We start from the raw sequence: 20,973 nt of genomic DNA, 5'->3' as shown, positions 1-20,973 counted from the left end.
AAGTGATGGCGCCTCGCGGGGATCCTGCAAAATAGCCTCTGCTTGAGTCTCCCGGCCCTCTGCTCTACAAAAGCAGCGCAGCGGGTTGGGTGAATTGTCCCCATTAAACTTATTAAGGAGTCAAAAATCTTATCCAAATTCAATTTTTTAATTTAATGATCTACGATTACCAAATCTTCATTATAACACTAACTGCATAACTAAATTGCAAAAACAAGGTCACGAATGGAAATTGTGCCTTAAATGGGTGAAAGGTTGTAACTTTGCTAATGCAGAAGGAAGTTTTTGAGATTTTTACTGACTCACTAACAGAAATCACAGCATTTTCTTATAAAACAATTACCACTGGCTACTTTTCAATGTGTTTAAATTGTTTACAACATAACATTTATTAAGTCAACCAGTCAGTGAAAGCATCTCCACAACTGTTTCTTCAAATAATAAATCAATGACATCTCCATTTAGCTTAATTCCACAGAGAGTAAAATTTTCTTAGACATGAGTTCCATTCATTAAAAAAAACAGCTAAAATAAGTTGAAGTGCCCTTCCACTCTTTCACACAATTGTGCCTCAATCCCTAGTAGAAAAAACCAGCTGGCCTGCTCCCAAGCCACTGTGCCTTTCAACCCTGACAAGCTGGTGAACAATTGCAGTAAAGAAATGGAGAAACCACTGATTTTCCTTGGGACCCTGTAGAGAAACAGCATCTTCCTTGGCCTTCCCTGGCTGAAACCAGCAACGAACTGTGTAGGGAATCGGAGGTGCGAGTCCTCCAGCTTTGTTTAATCACTGGAGCACCTTAGCTTCAGGGTTTTCTAACTCTTAATCCATTATGAAACTGCTCAGACCTAACCTAATTATAGATAACTTTTGTGAAAAATCTTAAAAGGTAGTAATTATGACCCTTCATTTACTCAACATTTAAGATAAACCTTTAACTCATTTCTTTTCTTGCGTGTTTACTGAGCCACAAAATGACTCAAGTAGAAAATTGACTTGGATTAAATTCAAATTATAATCCTATTCTGCCCTCTGGTGAATAAACCCAGGAAGTACATTACTTTGCAATGATTTTTTTTCTGGTCTCTCTGACCACATCTCTTCCTAAGATCATTCCAAAATTGTACATGATTAAATTAAGATTTATTCTCAGCTACATGTGACATTTCACTCAATGTACCTTAAATCGCCTTGTAGACATTAAGCAATCAGCTCCATTTATAAAGTCACATGCATCAAAATTCTTGAGCAGAATTTTATGCCCCAGCCTGCCAAAATGGAACACATCTTTCTTCATATTTTAAGTCACTAAAGTGTGATTGAAGCAATGCAGTGTTCTGATAAAATTGCATCCTTAAGAATTTCACGTAGGTTTTCCAAGGAAAAAAAGCAACCATAGTCACTTTTTAACCACTTCCCTGACAGCTCCCAGGGCACTAATGATGAGTTTAAATATTGGGAAAGTTGTTCATCCAAATATGGAGGGGGTAATATACCAATAGAATTAACTGATCTGTGCTCAATAGAAATTATGGATAGTCCAATTTAGAAAGTAGGCTGCAGGCAAAGTTGCATTTTAGAGAAATCAGAAATGGATTTTTGGTGGCAACTGTTTAAAAAATAAATTTAGTTGCATAAAATGGTACCAAAAATCAACTCCACGTATCTTGTGATACATGGAAGGTTTTACGGCACAAAGGTTGAGCGTAATGATAGTCTTCACTCCTGGTAGTGCAGTGCAGTTATTTGATTACCCATGCATGTTTCCATTGAGCTGTCAGCATTGTGTACCCAATTTTCCTGTACAGGGACAATGCCACTATCTTCTGCTCAGATCTACTGTCAGTGAGCAGGCTAATCAAAATGTGATCGGTTCGAATCGGCCTTGGGTGTCAAGATGAAATTTGGCAAGAGCAAGGCCATGACCTTTGGGAAAGGAGCTGACTGATCCTTTGTCCCTTTCACCATCAAATCAAACTGCCTGAATATGCTGCAGGTATGGTTCAGAGCTACCACAGGGAATGCGTTAAAAACAGGGAGGACTGAGTAAGCTGGGTATGTGGGAGCGATACTTCTTTGCCATTGCAGGTAAGAACCTGGTCACAGATGTGAAACACTCTGGCTGTTGCTGTCAAGTCTGGCCCATTCCTCAGTCCTATGCTGCACTGGTGGGTGAAACTAGAACTAGGGGGCATAGCCTCAAAATAAGGGGAAGCAGATTTAGGACTGAGTTGAGGAGGAACTTCACACAAAGGGTTGTGAATCTGTGGAATTCCCTGCCCAGTGAAGTAGTTGAGGCTACCTCATTGAATGTTTTTAAGGCAAGGATAGATAAATTTTTGAATAGTAAAGGAATTAAAGGTTATGGTGAGTGGGCGGGTAAGTGGAGCTGAGTCCACGAAAAGATCAGCCATGATCTTATTGAATGGCGGAGCAGGCTCGAGGGGCCAGATGGCCAACTCCTGCTCCTAGTTCTTACATTCTTATGTAATCACTTGATCCATCTTCCACTTTGTCTGGAGTTCAAAAATGGATCGTGTTCACAGGGATGTGATGTACAACCCCCTAGATAAAGGAAGAAAAATCATGCCCAACATCGCCATAATGCTGATGGCCATCTTTGTGTGTGGATGCATTAAGCTGTATGTAGATCCTCGGTATGCAAACACCAAGTGTCACTTCGTGCTGAGGTTCTACCTGTCCCTGATGTTACAAAGGATGGGTCTGGTCACGCTGCTGTGGACCACTCCAAGTAAATGGCCCACGCAGCAGCACCAGTCCCTCATGGAAAAATGCAGAGAAACACCTTTGACCACAAGTCCATCAGGCAGTGGTCTCTACATAGCATTCTGTGGGCAAAAGAGGTGGTGGATCCTGTCGGATGGTTCCTGAGTAGACTGTCAAAGTTAGTTGGCACAATACCTCATTGCCAGAACGTTCAAACAAGCACCAAGACCTAGCTTGGCTGGTGGTGAAAAAGATCCTCCCGGCAGATCCTTCCTGCATGGCTGGAGTCTCACCCCCATTCGCACATGGTAGCTGTGGTGAGGAACGGACTGTTGTCCACCTCCTTGTGGACCGTGCCTTTTTAAAAACACACACAATAGAAGCAGGAGGAGGCCAGCAGGCCCTCCAAGCTTTCCCCACTATTCAATATGATCATGGCTGATCTATGGTGGCCTCAACTCCTTTTCTGTGCCATTTCCCAATAGCCCTCTATTCTGCAATATATCAAATATTTCTGCACCACCACTTTGAATACTTCTAATGACCCAGCCTCCACCATCCTTTGGGGCAGAAAATTCTAGAGATTCATCAGCCTCTGCGAGAAAAAATTTCTATGCACCTCAGTTTTAAATAAAGGACCTTCATCTTGCATCCTGTTCAAGAATCTCCTACTAGTGAAAACATCTCACCATCTACCCTATCAGGACCCCACAGGATCATATAATTTTAAATAAGATCACCCCTTACTCTTCTAAACTCCAAGGAATACAGACTACATAGTCTCTCTTGATAGGACAACCCACTCATCCCAGGAATTAGGCTGGTGAACCTCCTTTGGACTGCCTCCAATGTTACTATTAATGTTACCTTTTTTTGGTAAGGGGACCAAAACTGTATGCAATATTCCAGGTAAGGCCCCACCCAACAAAACGTCCCTATTTTAAAACTCCAACCCCTTTGCAATAAAGGCCAAAATGCCACTTGCCTTAACTACTTGCTGGACCTGCCTGTTAGCTTTTTCTAATACATACACTAGTACACCTAGATTACCCGTTTCACTTGCACCTCTTTCAATTTGGTCTATTGCATTCGCTGCTCCCAATGTGGTCTCCTCTATATCGGAGAAACCAAGTGTAGACTGGGTGATCGCTTGGCTGAGCATCTTCGGTGTGTGCGCAATCAGGACCCTGACCTTGCTTGCCATTTTAACACACGATCCCGCTCCCACATCCACATGTCTGTCCTTGGCTTGCTGCAATGTTCCAATGAAGCTCAACACAAACGGAGGTGCAGCATCTCATCTTCCTTCTCGGCGCTTTATAGCCTTCTGGTCTCAACATCGAATTCAACAACTTCAGATGATTTGCTCTACCCCACCTCGATCCCTCTGTTTTCATTCCATTTTATTTAATTTTTCTACCTTAAACCTTCTCTACCTTTTATTTCTTTATTGCCTTTCTTCATTTTTCTTCCCACTCTTTTCCCCTACTTTATGCCCCTTCCCTTACCTTTTCTCCCCTTTGCTTCTCTTTTTCTAAATCTTACCTCTGTCCTATCCATTTTCCTCCCCCAACATCTTCATTTTAGCTTCTCCGCTGTTTGGCCATTCACACCCTTTATTCTCTCTGTGGATAGCTATTAACTGGTTTCCCTGGTTTCTGTGGCTATGTCTCTTTTTTAATTCCCTCACCCTGCAGTATAAATATCTCCCACTTTCTATGCCTTTTAGCTTTGACAAAGGGTCGTCTGGACTCAAAACGTCAGCTCTTTTCTCTCCTTACAGTTGCCAGACCTGCTGAGATTTTCCAGCATTTTCTCTTTTGGTTTCAGATTCCAGCATCCGCAGCAATTTGCTTTTTTACATCTAGGTGACTCTTGACTTCACTCATCTGCAGTCTCTCTCCATTTAGACAATAATCTGCCTCATCATTCCTCCTACCGAAGTGCATGACCTCACAATTCCCCACATTAAACTCCATTTGCCAGGTTTTTACCCAGTCACCTAATCTATCTACATCCCATTGCAGAATCACAATATCCTCATCTTTACATCTTCTATCTATCTTCAAATCATCAGCAAATTTAGAAACCTTACATTCTGTTCCTTCTTCCAGGTCATTAATGTAAATAGTGAACAATTGCAGGCCAAGAACTGATCCCTGCAGTACTCCACTAGTTACATCATTCCCCTCTGAAAAGGACCCATTTTTCTAACTCTGTTTTCTATGTGACAGCCAGTTTTCTATCCATGTTAACACACTTCCTCCAATTCCATGGGCTTTTACTTTATGCACCAACCTATTATGTGGACCCTTGTCAAATGTAAACGTAAATATACTCCATCTACAGGTTCCCCTCTATCTACTTTCCGTGCTATATCCTCAAAGAATTCAAGCAAATTTACCTTTCGTAAAACCATGTTAACTAGGTTTGATTATATTCTGGTTTCCTAAATGATTAGCTATGTCCTCTTTGATTATTGACTCCAGCGTCTTGCCAATAATAGATGTTAAACTAATTGGCCTATAGTTCCCCGATTTCTGTCTTTCTCCCTTTTTGAACAGGGAGTCACACTGACCGTTTTCCAATCTTCTGGGACCCTTCTAGAATTTAGCAAGTTACGTAAAATTTCAACCAATGGGTCCACTATTTCTGCAGCCATCTCCATTAAAGCCCTAATGTGCAGTTCATCGGGTCCTGGTGACTTGTCCGCCTTTAGCCTTTTGAGTTTCTCCAGTACTCTATCCCTTGGGATTTTTGTAAGTTCTACCATGTTATTCGAAATCAGCCCATCTGATATCTAAGGGATATTTGCAATGTCTTCCATGGTGACAACTGATGCAAAATGTTTATTTGGCATATCTGCCATTTCTTTGATTGCTGTTATCAATTCACCAGCCTCGTTTCATGGAGGTCCCACATTTACTGTAGCTACCCAATTCCTACTTACATATCCAGAAAAACTCCATAGAAGGCCTGGAGAGAGATATGGTCATTTTTGTCGAGATCAATCCCAAGCAACTCTGTCAAACAGGACTCTGTGCTCTACATGCTGTTCCCGGGATATATACGAGACAAACATCAGCAGCTGTTGGAGGATCATCAACTCAGTAAAAAGATGCTCTTTGGTCTGCCCGAAACTTGCTGGTCTTCCAGTGCAGAGTTGGCCGTGACCGAGTGTTGCAGACTGGCACATTCCGGAGCCTAGGACTACACGCTAAGGGAAACACTAAAGCATGGGGTTGCTGCCGCAGTGGGAAAAAGTTGGGGTCCAAGACCTTTCAGCCACAGTGTACTGAGGGGAGGGGAATTGTAGAAAACCCCTCGAGCTATATGACTCGCATTGAATTTATATGGTGAATATTACATGTACCACAGTGATATTGAAGTACCTCAGAGTGTGACTTGGTCTATGTTGTAGAATCCCAAAAACGCAGAAGCAGGCCATTCAGCCTATCAAGTCTGTACTGACCCTCCAACACAGCATCCCACCCCAGACCCAACCCCTGTAACCCCACGTATTTGCCCCGCTAATCCCCCAAGTCTACACATCTTTGAACACTAAGGGACAACTTAGTATGGCCAATCAACCACATCTTTGGACTGTAGACAACCTGAATGCCATTGCACTTCTTTAATGACCATTTTGAAATGTCTGAAGTGTTCCTTTGACCATATTGCAGCACTCAGAGTGTAACATTATCTTTGTTGAAAACTTGAATATCATTGCACTGTGATAGCCATTTTGAAATGCTTGTAATGTTCCTTCAGATATTTTACAAATAAAGTACGTTTGCAAAAAAAATCCTTATGAACTGTGCCTTTCCCTTACTGAAGTACACCTTGAGAGTTATATCCACTGCGCTTCCAGGGCTATGGTTTCCATAACGTATGGAAATGTATAGTTGATACACTTATGCTTTCAGACACAAGTTCTTATAAGCTGGGTGGACCACTTCTCGTACTCTGGGCCTCAATCTCTTCTAACAGAACTATCTATTTCAGGGTCATCCTGAAAAAATGCAAATGCAGCACTGAGTTTTTCTTCACTGCCAATATCTTTTTAAATCTCTCTCTCCTCCTCTTCAATAGTGCAAGGAGCTCATAGATTTCTTTTTCACTAGGATTGACTTTCAGCTCCCCTAACCCAACACTACCGCCCCAAGTTAAACTTTCCCAAGTCTTATCATCCACCTCCCAGCTTTGAAAAAATATAGAATGAGGTGAGGTGAGAGTGACTGCCCTTGACAAGGCCGCATTTGACCGAGTTTGGCATCAAGGAGCCCTGGCAAAACTAGAGTCAATAGGAATCAGTGGGAAACCTCTGCTGGTTGGAGCCAAAAGAAGATGGTGGTGGTGATTGGAGGTCAATCACCTCAGCTCCAGGACATCATTCCAGGAGTTCCTCAGGGTCGTGTCCATCTTCAGCTGCTTCATCATTGACCTTCCATCATAAGATCAGAAGTGGGGATGTTAACTGATGACTGCATAATGTTCAATATCATTCACAAGTCCTCAGATACTGAAGCAGCCCATGTCTAAATGCAGCAAGATCTTGACAATATCCAAGCTTGGACTGACAAGTAACATGCACACCACAAAGGCCAGGCAATGACTATTACCTCCACTGAATTTGGGGGGGGGGGGGAGGAGAGAGAGAGAGAGAGAGAGAGAGAGAGAGTTTTACTGTTGACCAAAAACTGAATTGTACTAGCCATATAAATATGTGGCTACCAAAGCAGATCAAAGGCAAGGAATCTTACAATGAGTATCTCACTTCCTGACTCCTCAAAGCCTGTCCACCACCTACCATGCACAAGTCAGGAGTGTAATGGAATACTCTCCATTGCCTGGATGAATGCAACTCCAACACTCAAGATGCTTGACACCATCCAGGACAAAGCACACCACTTGATTGTATCCCTTCCACAAAGATTTAATTCCTCCAACACTGATGAACAGTGGCAGCCATGTGTACGATCTACAAGGTGCATTGCAGGAACTCACCTAGGTTCCTCCGGCAGCACCTTCCAAACCCACGACACTAACATCTAGAAGGACAAGAACTGCAGATACCTGGGAACACCACCACCTGGAGGTTCCCCTCCAAGTCACTTACCATCCTGACTTGGAAATACATCACCATTTTTTCACTTTATAAAAATCTTATAACTCCCTCCCTAACAGCACTGTTGGTCTACCTACATCTCAGGGACAGCAGCGATTCAAAAACTCAGCTCACCACCACTCTCGAGGGCAACTAGGGATGGGCAATAAATGCTGGTCCAGCCAGTGACACCCACATCTCACAAATGAATAAATAAAAAACTTCTGTAGTTAAAGTAAAAACAGAAAATAAAAACAGGTCAGGCAGCATCTGTGGAGAGTGAAACACAATGTTTCACATTGATGATCTAATGAACTTCAGCTATGTTTGTCTTTTTCCCCACATGTGTAGCCTGACCGAAGTATTTCAGGCATTTTCTGTATTTTAGTTTTGGATTTCTGACATCCACAGTATTTTGCTTTTGTAATATTTAAGTAGCTCTTTCGCCCTCTCTCCATATGTATGCCCTCTGAAAATTTTTATCCGTGGGACATATATGCCCCCCTATCCGCCTGCCATCTCAACCGTAATTCCGTTCAACTGACCAGTCCTCCTGAAAACATTTCCCAATTTCTCTTTTCCTGCATCATTCTGTAGAGTCTGCTACTCAATTTTGTGATTCAAATGATTTCACATCATTCTCTGTCATCCTCTCCCATTCCCTGTCACTCAAACTTCCATCAGCTACTCCTCAACATTTCTCAGCTCCTTCCCCGCCTTGCGCCAGTTGGCTCCTAAGCCTCTAACCATGCTTCAGATCAATACTGTCTTAGACTTGGGTTTTGTCTGCAAAACCATAGGAGATCACAAGTATGTGCACAAACACATTATAGTGCTTGGCTGTCTGTTGATACATAATTGATCTTGCAACATCTCCAACGTTTCCATGAAATTGTTTATTCCTGCAAGTCAAAGTCAGAAAAACTGGCAAATGAAAAACATTTCAGGAATTGTGGAAGCCAGATTGTGCAGTCACTAGCTTCATCAGCAACATGTGGCAATTGCAAAAAGATGGCACAAATGGGTGATAAAAAAAAATCAGGTTGTTTAGATAGAGGGGCATGCAGATACGATATTTTTATCAATTATGCTAAAATAGAACTCAATACACACAATACACATCCTTCTCCACATTACAAGAATGATGATACTTCATAAGTCCTTTGTGAAGTGTTTTGATGTATATACACTGAGTCATGGAAAGCATTAGATAAAATATGAAGTTCCTATGTCCTTTCTACAACATAGAGAAGAAATAAGACAAAGAAAATCTGTAACAGGACAGCAGCAGAGATAGGTAAAAGTCCATATTCTCCAACTCACCACGTGCAATGCCGTAGCAAATTAAAAAATTTGGTTTCATGGCTAGCAAATTAAGAGATCTTACCTGAAAAGCTCTCGGATTTCCTTCACTTTGGCCTGGAAGGGAATATTGCGAATCAGGATTTTGGAGACATTTTGTTTCTTTGCCTTTTGGAGTTTTCTAGCTGGATTCAGAGAACTGCATACAAAAGTATTTTGTTATGTTTCCAATACTGCTAAAAACTGGACATCACAATACAGGAAACTGGAGAGAATTCAAGCACGGTAAGACCAGTTATGAAAAATTTTGGTAGAACTGTTAACTGACAGCAGCAATAACTATCTGAGATGATTTCCAAATCTTCACACATCGAAAGATGTCAGTGTTGGCTTACAAGTGCCTTGTTAAGTTGTTTCTTCAAATGGCACAAAATCTGAATAACGGCCAGGCTGTGGGTGTTCTTTCCAATTGGAAGATATAACAATCTCACCAATTTTTCAATGGTTTCTCAGGCAGTTAGTTTCAATTTGAGAACAACTTTCACGTTAGAATGTGGAGGTGGTAAATAAATGCTTTCACTACCCTATATATATTTTGCACATTTCATGTCACTAATTCTAAAAATAATGACTGTTGCTGGAACTTCCTCAGCAGCTAAATATATGGAGTCAGAAACCCTGCTAAATGTCTGATTCAATAATTTATCACTACTTTGTAAATGCAGACGGCTCAGGTGCTGGCTGGCCCACATAGAGTTTTATATCAATTGGGAAAAGTACTGTTGTCAGTTAGCTAACTCTAAATCCTGACTGCAAAACAACTGCATATATAAATTATTTGTATATTATCAAACAGCAATTTCAGTTAATAGCTTTCTGAAACATGTAATATTGACTAGTTATGCTACATAGCTGGCACAATGAAATCAATGGCTTCATTGTGCTGTATACCGCACAATGTAACTCCGGTGTGAAGTTATCCAATTGCGACTGATGTGAAATCATTTGGGTCTTATATGACATGCAGTAAAACAGAAACTGGTGTATGGTGAAGTCAGGTTTTGCTGGCATTAAAATTTGCTAAGAAGAGCTTTGTACATATCTGCCTGCAATTCAACTGTAATGTTAGGAATATAACTGTCTCTAAAAGTAAAATGAATGCCTTTGGGCAGCAATACATTGTGAATTGAGCCTAAATTTTCCTGAAAACCAACATAATAATAAAGACAAATGCTAATATTCCATCACAGATTTTCCAAGAAATTTTGACTTATGCCATGGCTACTTGAGCACTTCCTAAGACTTATGTGCTGATTTTCTCCATCACAATGAGGCATTCATTATCATAATTCCACTTCCATTAAAATCAATGATTATTGCTAATTTCCAGAACTAACGCTACCTTTATTTCCACTGCCACTTGGGTTGGCAAATAATGGTGCTGGTGGGCCTCTGGAAACCTGGCAGCACACTTTTGTTGGATCACAATTTGCTTTTTATAGTTTCAGAAGCCCATGAAAGAAATCATAGAAACCCTACAGTGCAGAAGGAGGCCATTTGGCCCATCGAGTCTGCACCGACCACAATCCCACCCAGGCCCTACCCCCATATCCCTACAGATTTACCCACTAATCCCTCTAACCTACCCATCTCAGGACTCTAAGGGGCTATTTTTAGCATGGCCAATCAACCTAACCCGCACATCTTTGGACTGTGGGAGGAAACCGGAGCACCTGGAGGAAACCCACGCAGACACGAGGAGAATGTGCAAACTCCACACAGACAGTGACCCAAGCCGGGAATCGAACTCAGGTCCCTGGAGCTGTGAAGCAGTGCTAACCACTGTGCTACCGTGCCGCCCTGTCCGTTCAATTCTAATTATGTTTTCAAAATGAGTATCTACATACTTGTTAGACATTCTAATGCACCTTTAGATATCAGGTGCAAAGAGAATTCAAAAGACTTTTCTTATTGTGAAGTGCATATTTCCACAATATAAATTTCCATAACGCATAAACAATGTATGCTTACTTCTGAAATCAGTCCCAGTGAAAGCAAAAGGATGAACGTTGACCCTTTTTGCTTACTCTTTTCATTCTTAATTTTATAGTTTAGACATAGACATAGAATTCCTACAGTGCAGAAGCAGGCCATTTGGCCCATTGAGCCTGCACCGACAACAATCCCACCCAGGCTCTAGCCCTGACACAATGGGGCAATTTAGCATGGTCAATCAACCTAACCCGCACATCTTTGGACTGTGGGAGGAAACCCACGCAACCACGGGGAGAATGTGCAAACTCCACACAGTTCTCGAAGAAACCCTTCCACTACAAGTCACCTAAATGTTACACTGCAGATTATGGAGACATCTAACACATCAAATGAAACACTGAATCCATCAAGTTTTTTCCTGATTTTATCAAAAGTCAAACTACAGCATAAAGAGTTTATGCAAAATAACTACAGTTCCATAAACCTAGAAGCATCAAATGCCTTAAAAGTCAAAGACCTCAAGTACAGCTGTATCATCATATAAATTACTTGAGTGATCAAAATGTTAATAGAATATCTTTAAATAGAATAAAAAATACTTACATTGTAGCTCTGTCTGATATCTTCAACTCTAGCTGATGATCATCCACCATACAATGCTGGGTTTCAAAAGAAATCCAGGGTATATGAAGAAAGTGGAGAATGGAGAAATCCAGGGTACATGGAGAAAAAATAAGAAAGTAATTTATATTTAATAAGTTGAGAACTATATTGAGAACGTTACACTAAACTTTTAAACAATGGTGAATTGTAATACCCAGATAAATGGTGGTGGTGGAATATTTCACAAATTTAAAGTACTGCCCAGAAACATCATTAAGCTTCACAGAGCCACAGACTACTTTACTGCATGCTAGCAGTTAGATTCTGATGAGTCTATTACTTCAGCACTAGCTGATGATCATCCACCATACAATGCTGGGTTTCAAAAGAAATCCAGGGTATATGAAGAAAGTGTAGACAGCAAAAGCTGGCTTTCTTGCATACCTGATTTGTTTCAGTATCAGATTATATGAATTAATAGCTTAAACATTGATTGTTCAGGAAGGTGAGAACAGTGAGTCACTGGCAGTCTAAGGACATAAAAGAATTGGGCAAGCTTGAATATTCCACCTGAACAGAGAAATGTTTACTTGTGTGAATGAAAATAACTATGAAGTTCAATATTAAAACTCATGGTACCAGCAGACGCTGAATTCTATGTACTCTGCTACTCCTCTTGAAAGCAAAGCTTTTCCCCACTGAACTGAAAAGCAGTCCATTGAAGACAGACCAAGACAATTCCAGCAGGAATGCTAAATATGTCAGATCTTTGTAACATTTCCATACCCTGTCAAACTAGAATCTCTGAAAAATTGTGAATCGTGTTTTGAAAGCATGCAATGCTGATTGAAAATACTTTTCTGTCCTTCATGGTCACGGCATTTAACCTGTTTGAAATATTTATTCCAAGAATACTATTTGAAATATTTATTCTGAGAATTTTATGCACTTTCAAATATTCTCATATCCTAAATCATAATTTTACTTTATAGCATAAAAACTGTAATCAAAATTTGCTACCATTCTGTAGCAGAAGTAGAGAAAGGAAAATAAATCTCTGCAATGAGTGAATTACAAGAAACAAATGTTTTTAGTATTGAAGTAGAGAAGATGCAGCATGCATCAACATAAAAACTTTGGAATGGAGTTAAGCTCTTCGTCTTGAAGGCACTTGCATTTAGATTTCCTTAGAATAGACCAAGACATTGGAATACAGTACACTGCAGTTTACTTCCCATGTCTCTCACATTCCATCTCTCTCTCTCCAGCCTGCTTTATCTCCGAGTAACTGGTCCTAAAAACTTGTGTTGATCATCTCTCCATTTACATTCACTCTGTTTACATTCATTAGGAGTTCCATCTTCTGGTCTTTTCTCACCTTACACGTAACTAACTTGTAACCTATATCATAGCTAGATAACCTCCTGGGAACGGCTATGAACACCTTCCGAGTTAGAAATATTTTCATGAATGAACACATCACATTATTTTGCAATCAGATTTTAATAGGAGCTAAACTAAAAAGGGCAACGTCCGGGGGAGTGACAATCTCCAAAGCACTATGTATAGTGCATCTAATCAGGCACATGTGTAAGAGCGCTCTCTGGCAGTCAGCAGTTGGCTTCCTGGCATGAATAGACTCCACTCACTCCCTCTACTGGTAAGAATTACACTTTGCCTCATTTTTTTCGAAGTGTGATAAGATTTGAATTTTTCTCTCGTCAAAAGATGGGTCTGAAACTCTCCCGTTTTCACACTAAGAATTTTTTTGGTAAGATCACTCCCCTAGTCTTAATGTGGAGATGTTGGCATTGGACTGGGGTGGGAACAGTAAGGAGTCTCACAACACCAGGTTAAAGTCCAACAGGTTTATTTGGTAGCAAGAGCTTTCGGAGTGCTGCCCCATCATCAGATGAGTGGAGAGTTGGGTTCACAAACAGATCATATATGGACACAGACTCAATTGCAAGATAATGGCTGGAATGCGAGTCTCAGCAGGTAATCAAGTCTTTACAGGTACAGACAATGCGAGTGGAGAGAGGTGTTAAAGAGGTGTGAATTGTCTCAAGCCTGGACAGTTAGTAAGATTTTGCAAGCCCAGGCAAATCGTGGGGTTTACAGGTAGTGTGGCATGAACCCAAGATCCATTCTTCTCTCTTTCAAACTGGATATAAAATGTAATCAAACTGTGGTCACTGATTTTTCCAGTTCATATGTAGGCTAGATTCACCCATGATTTTTGCTGTCCCTTTATCACAAGCACCCTTAATTTATTCTTGTATACTTTGTCCTACATTGTGATTAATGTTCGTACATCCTTTCCAAACAAAAAATATAGTTGCGATCATATGAGGAGAACCAAGGAGTCATTCAGACCTTCCTCACCTAGTCGCAACATTAAGGAAATAAGACTGAATCTAGGTCACCTCAATTTGATAATGATCTGACAATATTTTCAGCAACCTGTCACTCTTGGCATTCTCATCAAGATAGAATTATGGCAAGTGTCAAATATTTCTCTCCTTCCCTTAAAAATACTAACACATTCTTGAATATGGCTCCACGGTTGCTCTGTAATACCTCAACCTTTCTTCATCTCTAATCTCTCTCACCTTGCCAGCTATTTTCCCTCTTCTACTGCCAAAATATCTTGGAATGCATAGTATCTCATAATTATAAATCATAAAAATCTTTGCTTAATTCCATCCAATCCAATTTTGCTCATGACTTTAAGTCAAAGGAAATTATCCTGTATGACTGTGTCCTTGAATTCCTTGTCACTTCCACAGTTGATGGTTGCACCATTTGCACCCAGCTCCATGACATTTCTCTATTATGATTCTACAAACATCTTTCACAATGAAGATAAAGAAAATCTCTAATTACCTTTCCACCCATGCTTATGCAAGGGCTCCCACTTCTGACCTCTCCATCCATATTCTATTGTTTGGCAATATTATTTGAATGCATGATATTCAGCTTCAGCATAGTCATTGAGAATAGCTGCTCCACCTCAATACCTCGATCATCGACCTTAAAAGCCAGTGCTACAATATCTACTCTGCTGGACAGCAAAGGGTTGATTAACTGAAATTTTTTCCAACTGAAGTCTTCAGTAAAAACTTAATCATTCTCTTCACTTCCAAGTAATACATTAGTCTTCAACTCTAATCACCTTTGCAACTACCATCTCAGGACAATATGCAAGAGCAAGAAGAGGTAATGACATCTCAGGGCAGCTCTGAAATGCAACTCCAAAGTGTACTGTTCATCTCACAGCTGAGCTTTCCCTGATATATGATATTTTTACCCTGAGAGAAAATACCCACTTCTGTTCCTACCGGTTTGTCTTTTCTCAGCATGAGGCTTCCCGACCTCCATGTTTCAAACATAATCTCTTTTCCATACTTCCCATCTCTCTTTTGGAGTCAGTGCAGACTCGATGGGTCAAGTGACCTCCTTCTGCACTGCAGGGATTCTATGGTTTCCTATGGACTACATTTTAAAAGTACTTCATTGGATTCAGCTTGAAGTCCTGAATGATACTTTATAACATTTTGGCAAAATTTCAATGTGATAATCACATTTGAAGAGATATAAAGATTACTGAATCTAACTATACAAATATTATATGGTCTGCTGGTTACAAGTTCCCAGTAAAACTAAAGATTCTTTGAAAAGAATATCTAAACTTAACTTGTGACAGAAGTGGAACATTCCATAGAAAAATATGATGTACCGTTATTACCTCACTCGTGGAGAAGACTTCAACTCATGTCACCGATCATTTGAAAATGTTTTCTCAATCCAGGCATGTGTGTATTATTTCAGTTTCCAGTTGAATATTTGCTCTTATGCAATATATGGTGTTTCAGCATAATTACTTCCACAAACATGAACCATCACCAACTTCACATGTCAATTGCTAGATGTCAACCAATCATTTGACAGCATAGCTTAGAAACTCTCACCTGTGCTTTTTCTTACAAATGGCCGTTTAACCATTATTTTACAATTCTAGATCCTTCAGTAATGAGCAGAGCTCACAAGGCTGAAATTAACAGTCCACTGTTTTAAAATATAATTTTAAAATCTGAGCTATTTTCTATTCTGACAAATGTACATTCTCTATATTCTGATTTACATTAAAGGAGATACCTGAAATATTGTTCCACAAACACAAAACAAGTCTGGTTACCTGCAACAGTTTTAGTGCTTTGTTGGCATACTCTGGTTTGGCATATTCCACAAAACCATATCCCATTGATAAAAGAGAACCTATAAAATAAAAATCAGAAATTCAAATGCCATCCAGCCGTTCAAGAGGATTATCATAACCAGAGATCACCAGTTTGCTACATAGTTGCTCATCAATTACATCATTCGGGGTCCCATGTTGGAAGTAAGCCAACTACTGGATGATTAGTGTGCATAACTGAGACCGGAGTGCCATTTTCCTCTGCGTGCTTGGGAATTAAGGTAAGTGTGGGAGATTAGGAGAATTTACAGAGAATTAACCTTATTTTTTTTCTTAAATCTAACACAAATTGCTGGTAAATTTTGTGGTTTACAAATTGGTGTGGGAATCTGAAAATCCTTCAGATCGAAAGAAGGTAAAAACAAGGTCCTTTAGTGGGACTAGCCAGTGGATTAATTTAGGACAGTTATTAAGCCAGTTCAGACTTTTTTTAAAACAGGGGAGGCAGAGACTATAAAAACAAGCTTTCCAGTGCCTTAGCAGAGTGCCATTTTGCTCTGAGTGCTTGGGAGTTAAGAAAAATGGGGAGGGAGTATTTCTGTTACTTGCATTTCTTTGTCACATGTACAGGTCAGTGGGGGCAGTTGCAGGCCAATGCAGGAGGAGTGAACATGTCTGTGTAATATCAAAGCTAAGTGACTGGCAGATCTTCTACTTTTTTGACTTTCGAAGTGAAGGCTAGGTAGGGAAACAGAAATTGCGGAAAGTAAAGATTAGTGGTTTAAGTAAAAACTCATTTAAATTCTAAATGAAATAAATTCCAATTAAATAAAATAGGGATGCAGGGCCAGGCAATATGTTGTATCTGCAGCATGTGGGAGTAGTGGACCCCATTTTGGTTCATAACGACCACATCTGCAGCAAATGTCAGTTGCTCGAGGAACTTTGGTTCAGAGTTAGTGAGCTGGAGTCTGAGCTTCAGACATTACAACACATCAGGCAGGGGGTGAGTTACCTGGATGCTGTGTTTCAGGAAGCAGTAGATTAACGGTCTTAAATTCCGTCAGTTTCTTGTGGTCAGGGGCAGGAGGGTGTGACTGTGACTGAGGCAGGTAGAGAGAGCCGACAGATAGCACTGCAGGAGCCTCAGCCCCTGCCCTGATCCAACAGGTTTGAGAAGGGAGAGAGAGAGAGAGAGAGAGAAAAGACAAATGCAGTCATAGTTGGGGATAATACGGTCAGGAAAATAGACACTATTCTCTGGAGCCAGAGAATATTCTCTGGGTTATGATCCATGTAGGAACCAACGACATAGGTAGAACGAGTCTGGAGGTTCCGTGTAGGCAGTTTGAGGAGTTAGACACTAAATTAAAAAACAGAACCTCCAAGGTTATAATCTCTGGATTATTACCTGAGCCATGTGCAAAGTGCAAATTGGCAAAGGATACATAAAATTAGAGATGAATACGTGGTTCAAAGGCTGGTGTGGGAGAAGTGGGTTTCGGTTTGTGAGGCACTGGCATCAATACTGGGGACAGTGGGGGCTGTACGGTTGAGACAGCCTACATCTGATTCATGCTGGGACCAATATTCTTGTGGACCGTATGACTAGGAAAGTCGTAAAGCCTTTAAACTAAATAGTGGGGATGAGGGTTCAGTTGCACAGAAAATTAGGAAGCCTAAGTTAAAGAGGGTAGGAGTACAGCTTACAGATGAGTCTGAATATCAACAGAGAGCAAAAGGTAGTGACAAATCATATGAAAATCATTTTGCACCAAGGACTTGTACAAGAGGGAAATTGGATAATAAAATGAACTTAAAGACTTTGGGGCCGATTTTCCCGAAACATTCTGAGTGCAGACTTTGCGTGAAAATTGAAGTAATTCCCACTGGTTATTTTAGCGAGATTTTCAGAATGAATCTCCCACACTCTGAGCACTGCAGAGTGCCCTAACGTGATTCACTCTGAAAATCGGGGGCGGAGTGTACTCCAACTGGAGAGGCCGGCAGCATAGCGCTGAGCAGGCGGGAGAGAGAGAGGGAGATGCTAGCGGGCCTGTAGACTTCAATCCCAGGCCCGCTAATGAAATGGAAATACACTGTTTTAAATATTTAAATCAGCTCCGCATCGATTTCCGGCGCAGAGCTGATGACTCCAAAAATCTTGGAGCCAGAGATGCACGGAAACCGTGGTGTCCAGTGGGGAGCCCGTTAAACGCCTCCGCTGATGTCTCCAGGCCCGGGCTGGGAGAATCGTCCCCTTTGTATCAGAATGCACTAAACATTTGGAATAAAATTAATGAGTTAACAGCACAAATTGAGACAAATGGGTATGATTTAATGGTGATTACTGAGACGTGGTTGCAGGGAAACCAGGTTTGGGAATTGAATGTTCAAGAGTACTCAGTATTTTGGAAGGATAGGCAGGAAGGAAAAGGAGGCGGTGTAGCTTTTAGTTCAGGAAGAGATCAGTGCTGTAGTGAGAAATGGTATAGGCACTGGAGTCCAAGACATAGAATCAGTATGGGTAGAAATAAGTTAAAGGAAAGGAAGAAGTCCTTGGTGGGAGTATTCTACAGGTTCCCAAACAGTAGTTCCCGCAGTGGGTCACAGTATAAACCAAGAAATACTGAGGGCTTGTAAAAAATGTACGGCAATAATCATGGGTGACGATGACAAGCATATTGACTAAAATAATCAAATTGGCAAGGGTAGCCTTGAGGGAGAGTTTATTGAATGTATTAGAGATTATTTTTTGGAGCAAGTTGTTCTGGAACCAACCAGGGAGCAGGTTATTCTAGATTTGGTATCATGTAATGAGGTAGGGCAAATAAATGAGGTGATAGATCACTCTAGAGAAGAGTGTTCATAGCATACAAGAATTTTAAATTCAGTTTGAAGGCGAGAAACTGGAGACCCACACTCGCATTCTGGATTTAAACAAAGGAAATTACATAGGCATGAGGACAGATTTAGCCCTAGTGGACTAGGCAAGAAGACTACAAGGTAGGACAATCAATGAACAATGGCAGTTATTTAATGAGATATTCAAGCCCTCCCATCTAAAATATATTCCAGAGACGAGGAAAAGTGGTAAGCGGGGATAGAGACTTCCATGGCTAAGCAAGGAAGTTGAGGATAACATAAAGACAAAAACTAAGGCATAGCTGATTGCAAAGGCCAGTGGCACACTGGAAGATTGGGAAGCTTTTAAAGATCAATAAAGGGTCTCTAAAAAAGCAATTAAAAAGAGCAATGGTAAATTATTAAAGAAAACTAGTGCAAAATATAAAAATGAACAGCAAAAGCTTCTATAAGTAGATAAAGAGGAAGAGAGTACTAAAGCGAACGTTGTCCCTTGGACCGGATGGGATGTACCCCAGGTTACTGTGGGAGGCGAGGGAGGAGATTGCGGAGCCTTTGGCGATGATCTTTGCATCGTCGATGGAGACGGGAGAGGTTCCGGAGGATTGGAGGATTGCAGATGTGGTCCCTATATTCAAGAAAGGGAACAGGGACAGCCCGGGAAATTACCGACCGGTGAGTCTAACCTCAGTGGTTGGTAAGTTGATGGAGAGGATCCTGAGAGACAGGATTTATGATCATCTAGAGAAGTTTAGTATGATCAAAAGTAGTCAGCACGGCTTTGTCAAGGGCAGGTCGTGCCTTACGAGCCTGGTTGAGTTCTTTGAAAATGTGACCAAACACATTGACGAAGGAAGAGCGGTGGATGTGGTCTATATGGACTTCAGCAAGGCGTTTGATAAGGTCCCCCATGCAAGACTTCTTGAGAAAGTGAGAGGGCATGGGATCCAAGGGGCTGTTGCCTTGTGGATCCAGAACTGGCTTGCCTGCAGAAGGCAGAGAGTGGCTGTGGAGGGGTCTTTCTCTGCATGGAGGTCAGTGACCAGTGGAGTGCCCCAGGGATCTGTTCTGGGACCCTTGCTGTTTGTCATTTTCATAAATGACCTGGATGAGGAAGTGGAGGGATGGGTTGGTAAGTTTGCTGACGACACCAAGGTAGGTGGTGTTGTGGATAGTTTGGAGGGATGTCAGAAGTTGCAGCGAGACATAGATAGAATGCAAGACTGGGCGGAGAAGTGGCAGATGGACTTCAACCCGGATAAGTGTGTGGTGATCCATTTTGGCAGATCCAATGGGATGAAGCAGCAGTATAATATGAAGGGTACCATTCTTCGCAGTGTAGAGGATCAGAAGGACCTTGGGGTCCGGGTCCATAGGACTCTTAAATCGGCCTCGCAGGTGGAGGATGCGGTCAAGAAGGCGTACGGCGTACTGGCCTTCATTAATCGAGGGATTGAGTTTAGGAGTCGGGAGATAATGCTGCAGCTTTCTAGGACCCTGGTTAGACCCCACTTGGAGTACTGCGCGCAGTTCTGGTCACCTCATTACAGGAAAGATGTTGAAGCCATTGAAAGGGTGCAGAGGAGATTTACAAGGATGTTGCCTGGATTGGGGGGCATGCCTTATGAGGATAGGTTGAGGGAGCTTGGTCTCTTCTCCCTGGAGAGACGAAGGATGAGAGGTGACCTGATAGAGGTTTACAAGATGTTGAGAGGTCTGGATAGGGTAGACTCTCAGAGGCTATTTCCAAGGGCTGAAATGGTTGCTACGAGAGGACACAGGTTTAAGGTGCTGGGGGGTAGGTACAGAGGAGATGTCAGGGGTAAGTTTTTCACTCAGAGGGTGGTGGGTGAGTGGAATCGGCTGACGTCGGTGGTGGTGGAGGCAAACTCGTTGGGGTCTTTTAAGAGACTTCTGGATGAGTACATGGGATTTAATGGGATTGAGGGCTATAGATAGGCCTAGAGGTGGGGATGTGATCGGCGCAACTTGTGGGCCGAAGGGCCTGTTTGTGCTGTGGCTTTCTATGTTCTATGTTCTAATATGATGCTGGGGAGTTAACAATGGGGAATACAGAAATTGCAGAGACACTAAATCAATATTTTGGCTCAGTTTTCATGTGAAGGAAACAAGTATTATCCCAATTGTAACAGAAAATGCTGCGGTTATAGAAAG

General features: G+C 41.4%; 1 protein-coding gene across 2 annotated transcripts in view; it reads right to left on the bottom strand.

The window, feature by feature from the left end:
* Window positions 1–20,973, bottom strand: part of rbm19 (RNA binding motif protein 19) — a 238,010-nt gene that overhangs the window by 152,149 nt on the left and 64,888 nt on the right. For both annotated transcript variants that reach the window (XM_078227007.1, XM_078227006.1), the window contains exons 19-21: window positions 15,934–16,013; window positions 11,736–11,791; window positions 9,223–9,336 (exon numbers count right to left, since the gene is read on the bottom strand). In XM_078227007.1, coding sequence (XP_078083133.1) covers window positions 9,223–9,336; window positions 11,736–11,791; window positions 15,934–16,013 — 250 coding nt within the window. The remainder of the gene's footprint in view (window positions 1–9,222; window positions 9,337–11,735; window positions 11,792–15,933; window positions 16,014–20,973) is intronic.

Source organism: Mustelus asterias, chromosome 13 (genome assembly GCF_964213995.1).
Source record: "Mustelus asterias chromosome 13, sMusAst1.hap1.1, whole genome shotgun sequence".
Lineage (NCBI taxonomy): Eukaryota > Metazoa > Chordata > Chondrichthyes > Carcharhiniformes > Triakidae > Mustelus > Mustelus asterias.
The sequence above is the reverse complement of the archived record's forward strand: the minus strand, read 5'-3'. Positions and strand labels throughout refer to the sequence as shown.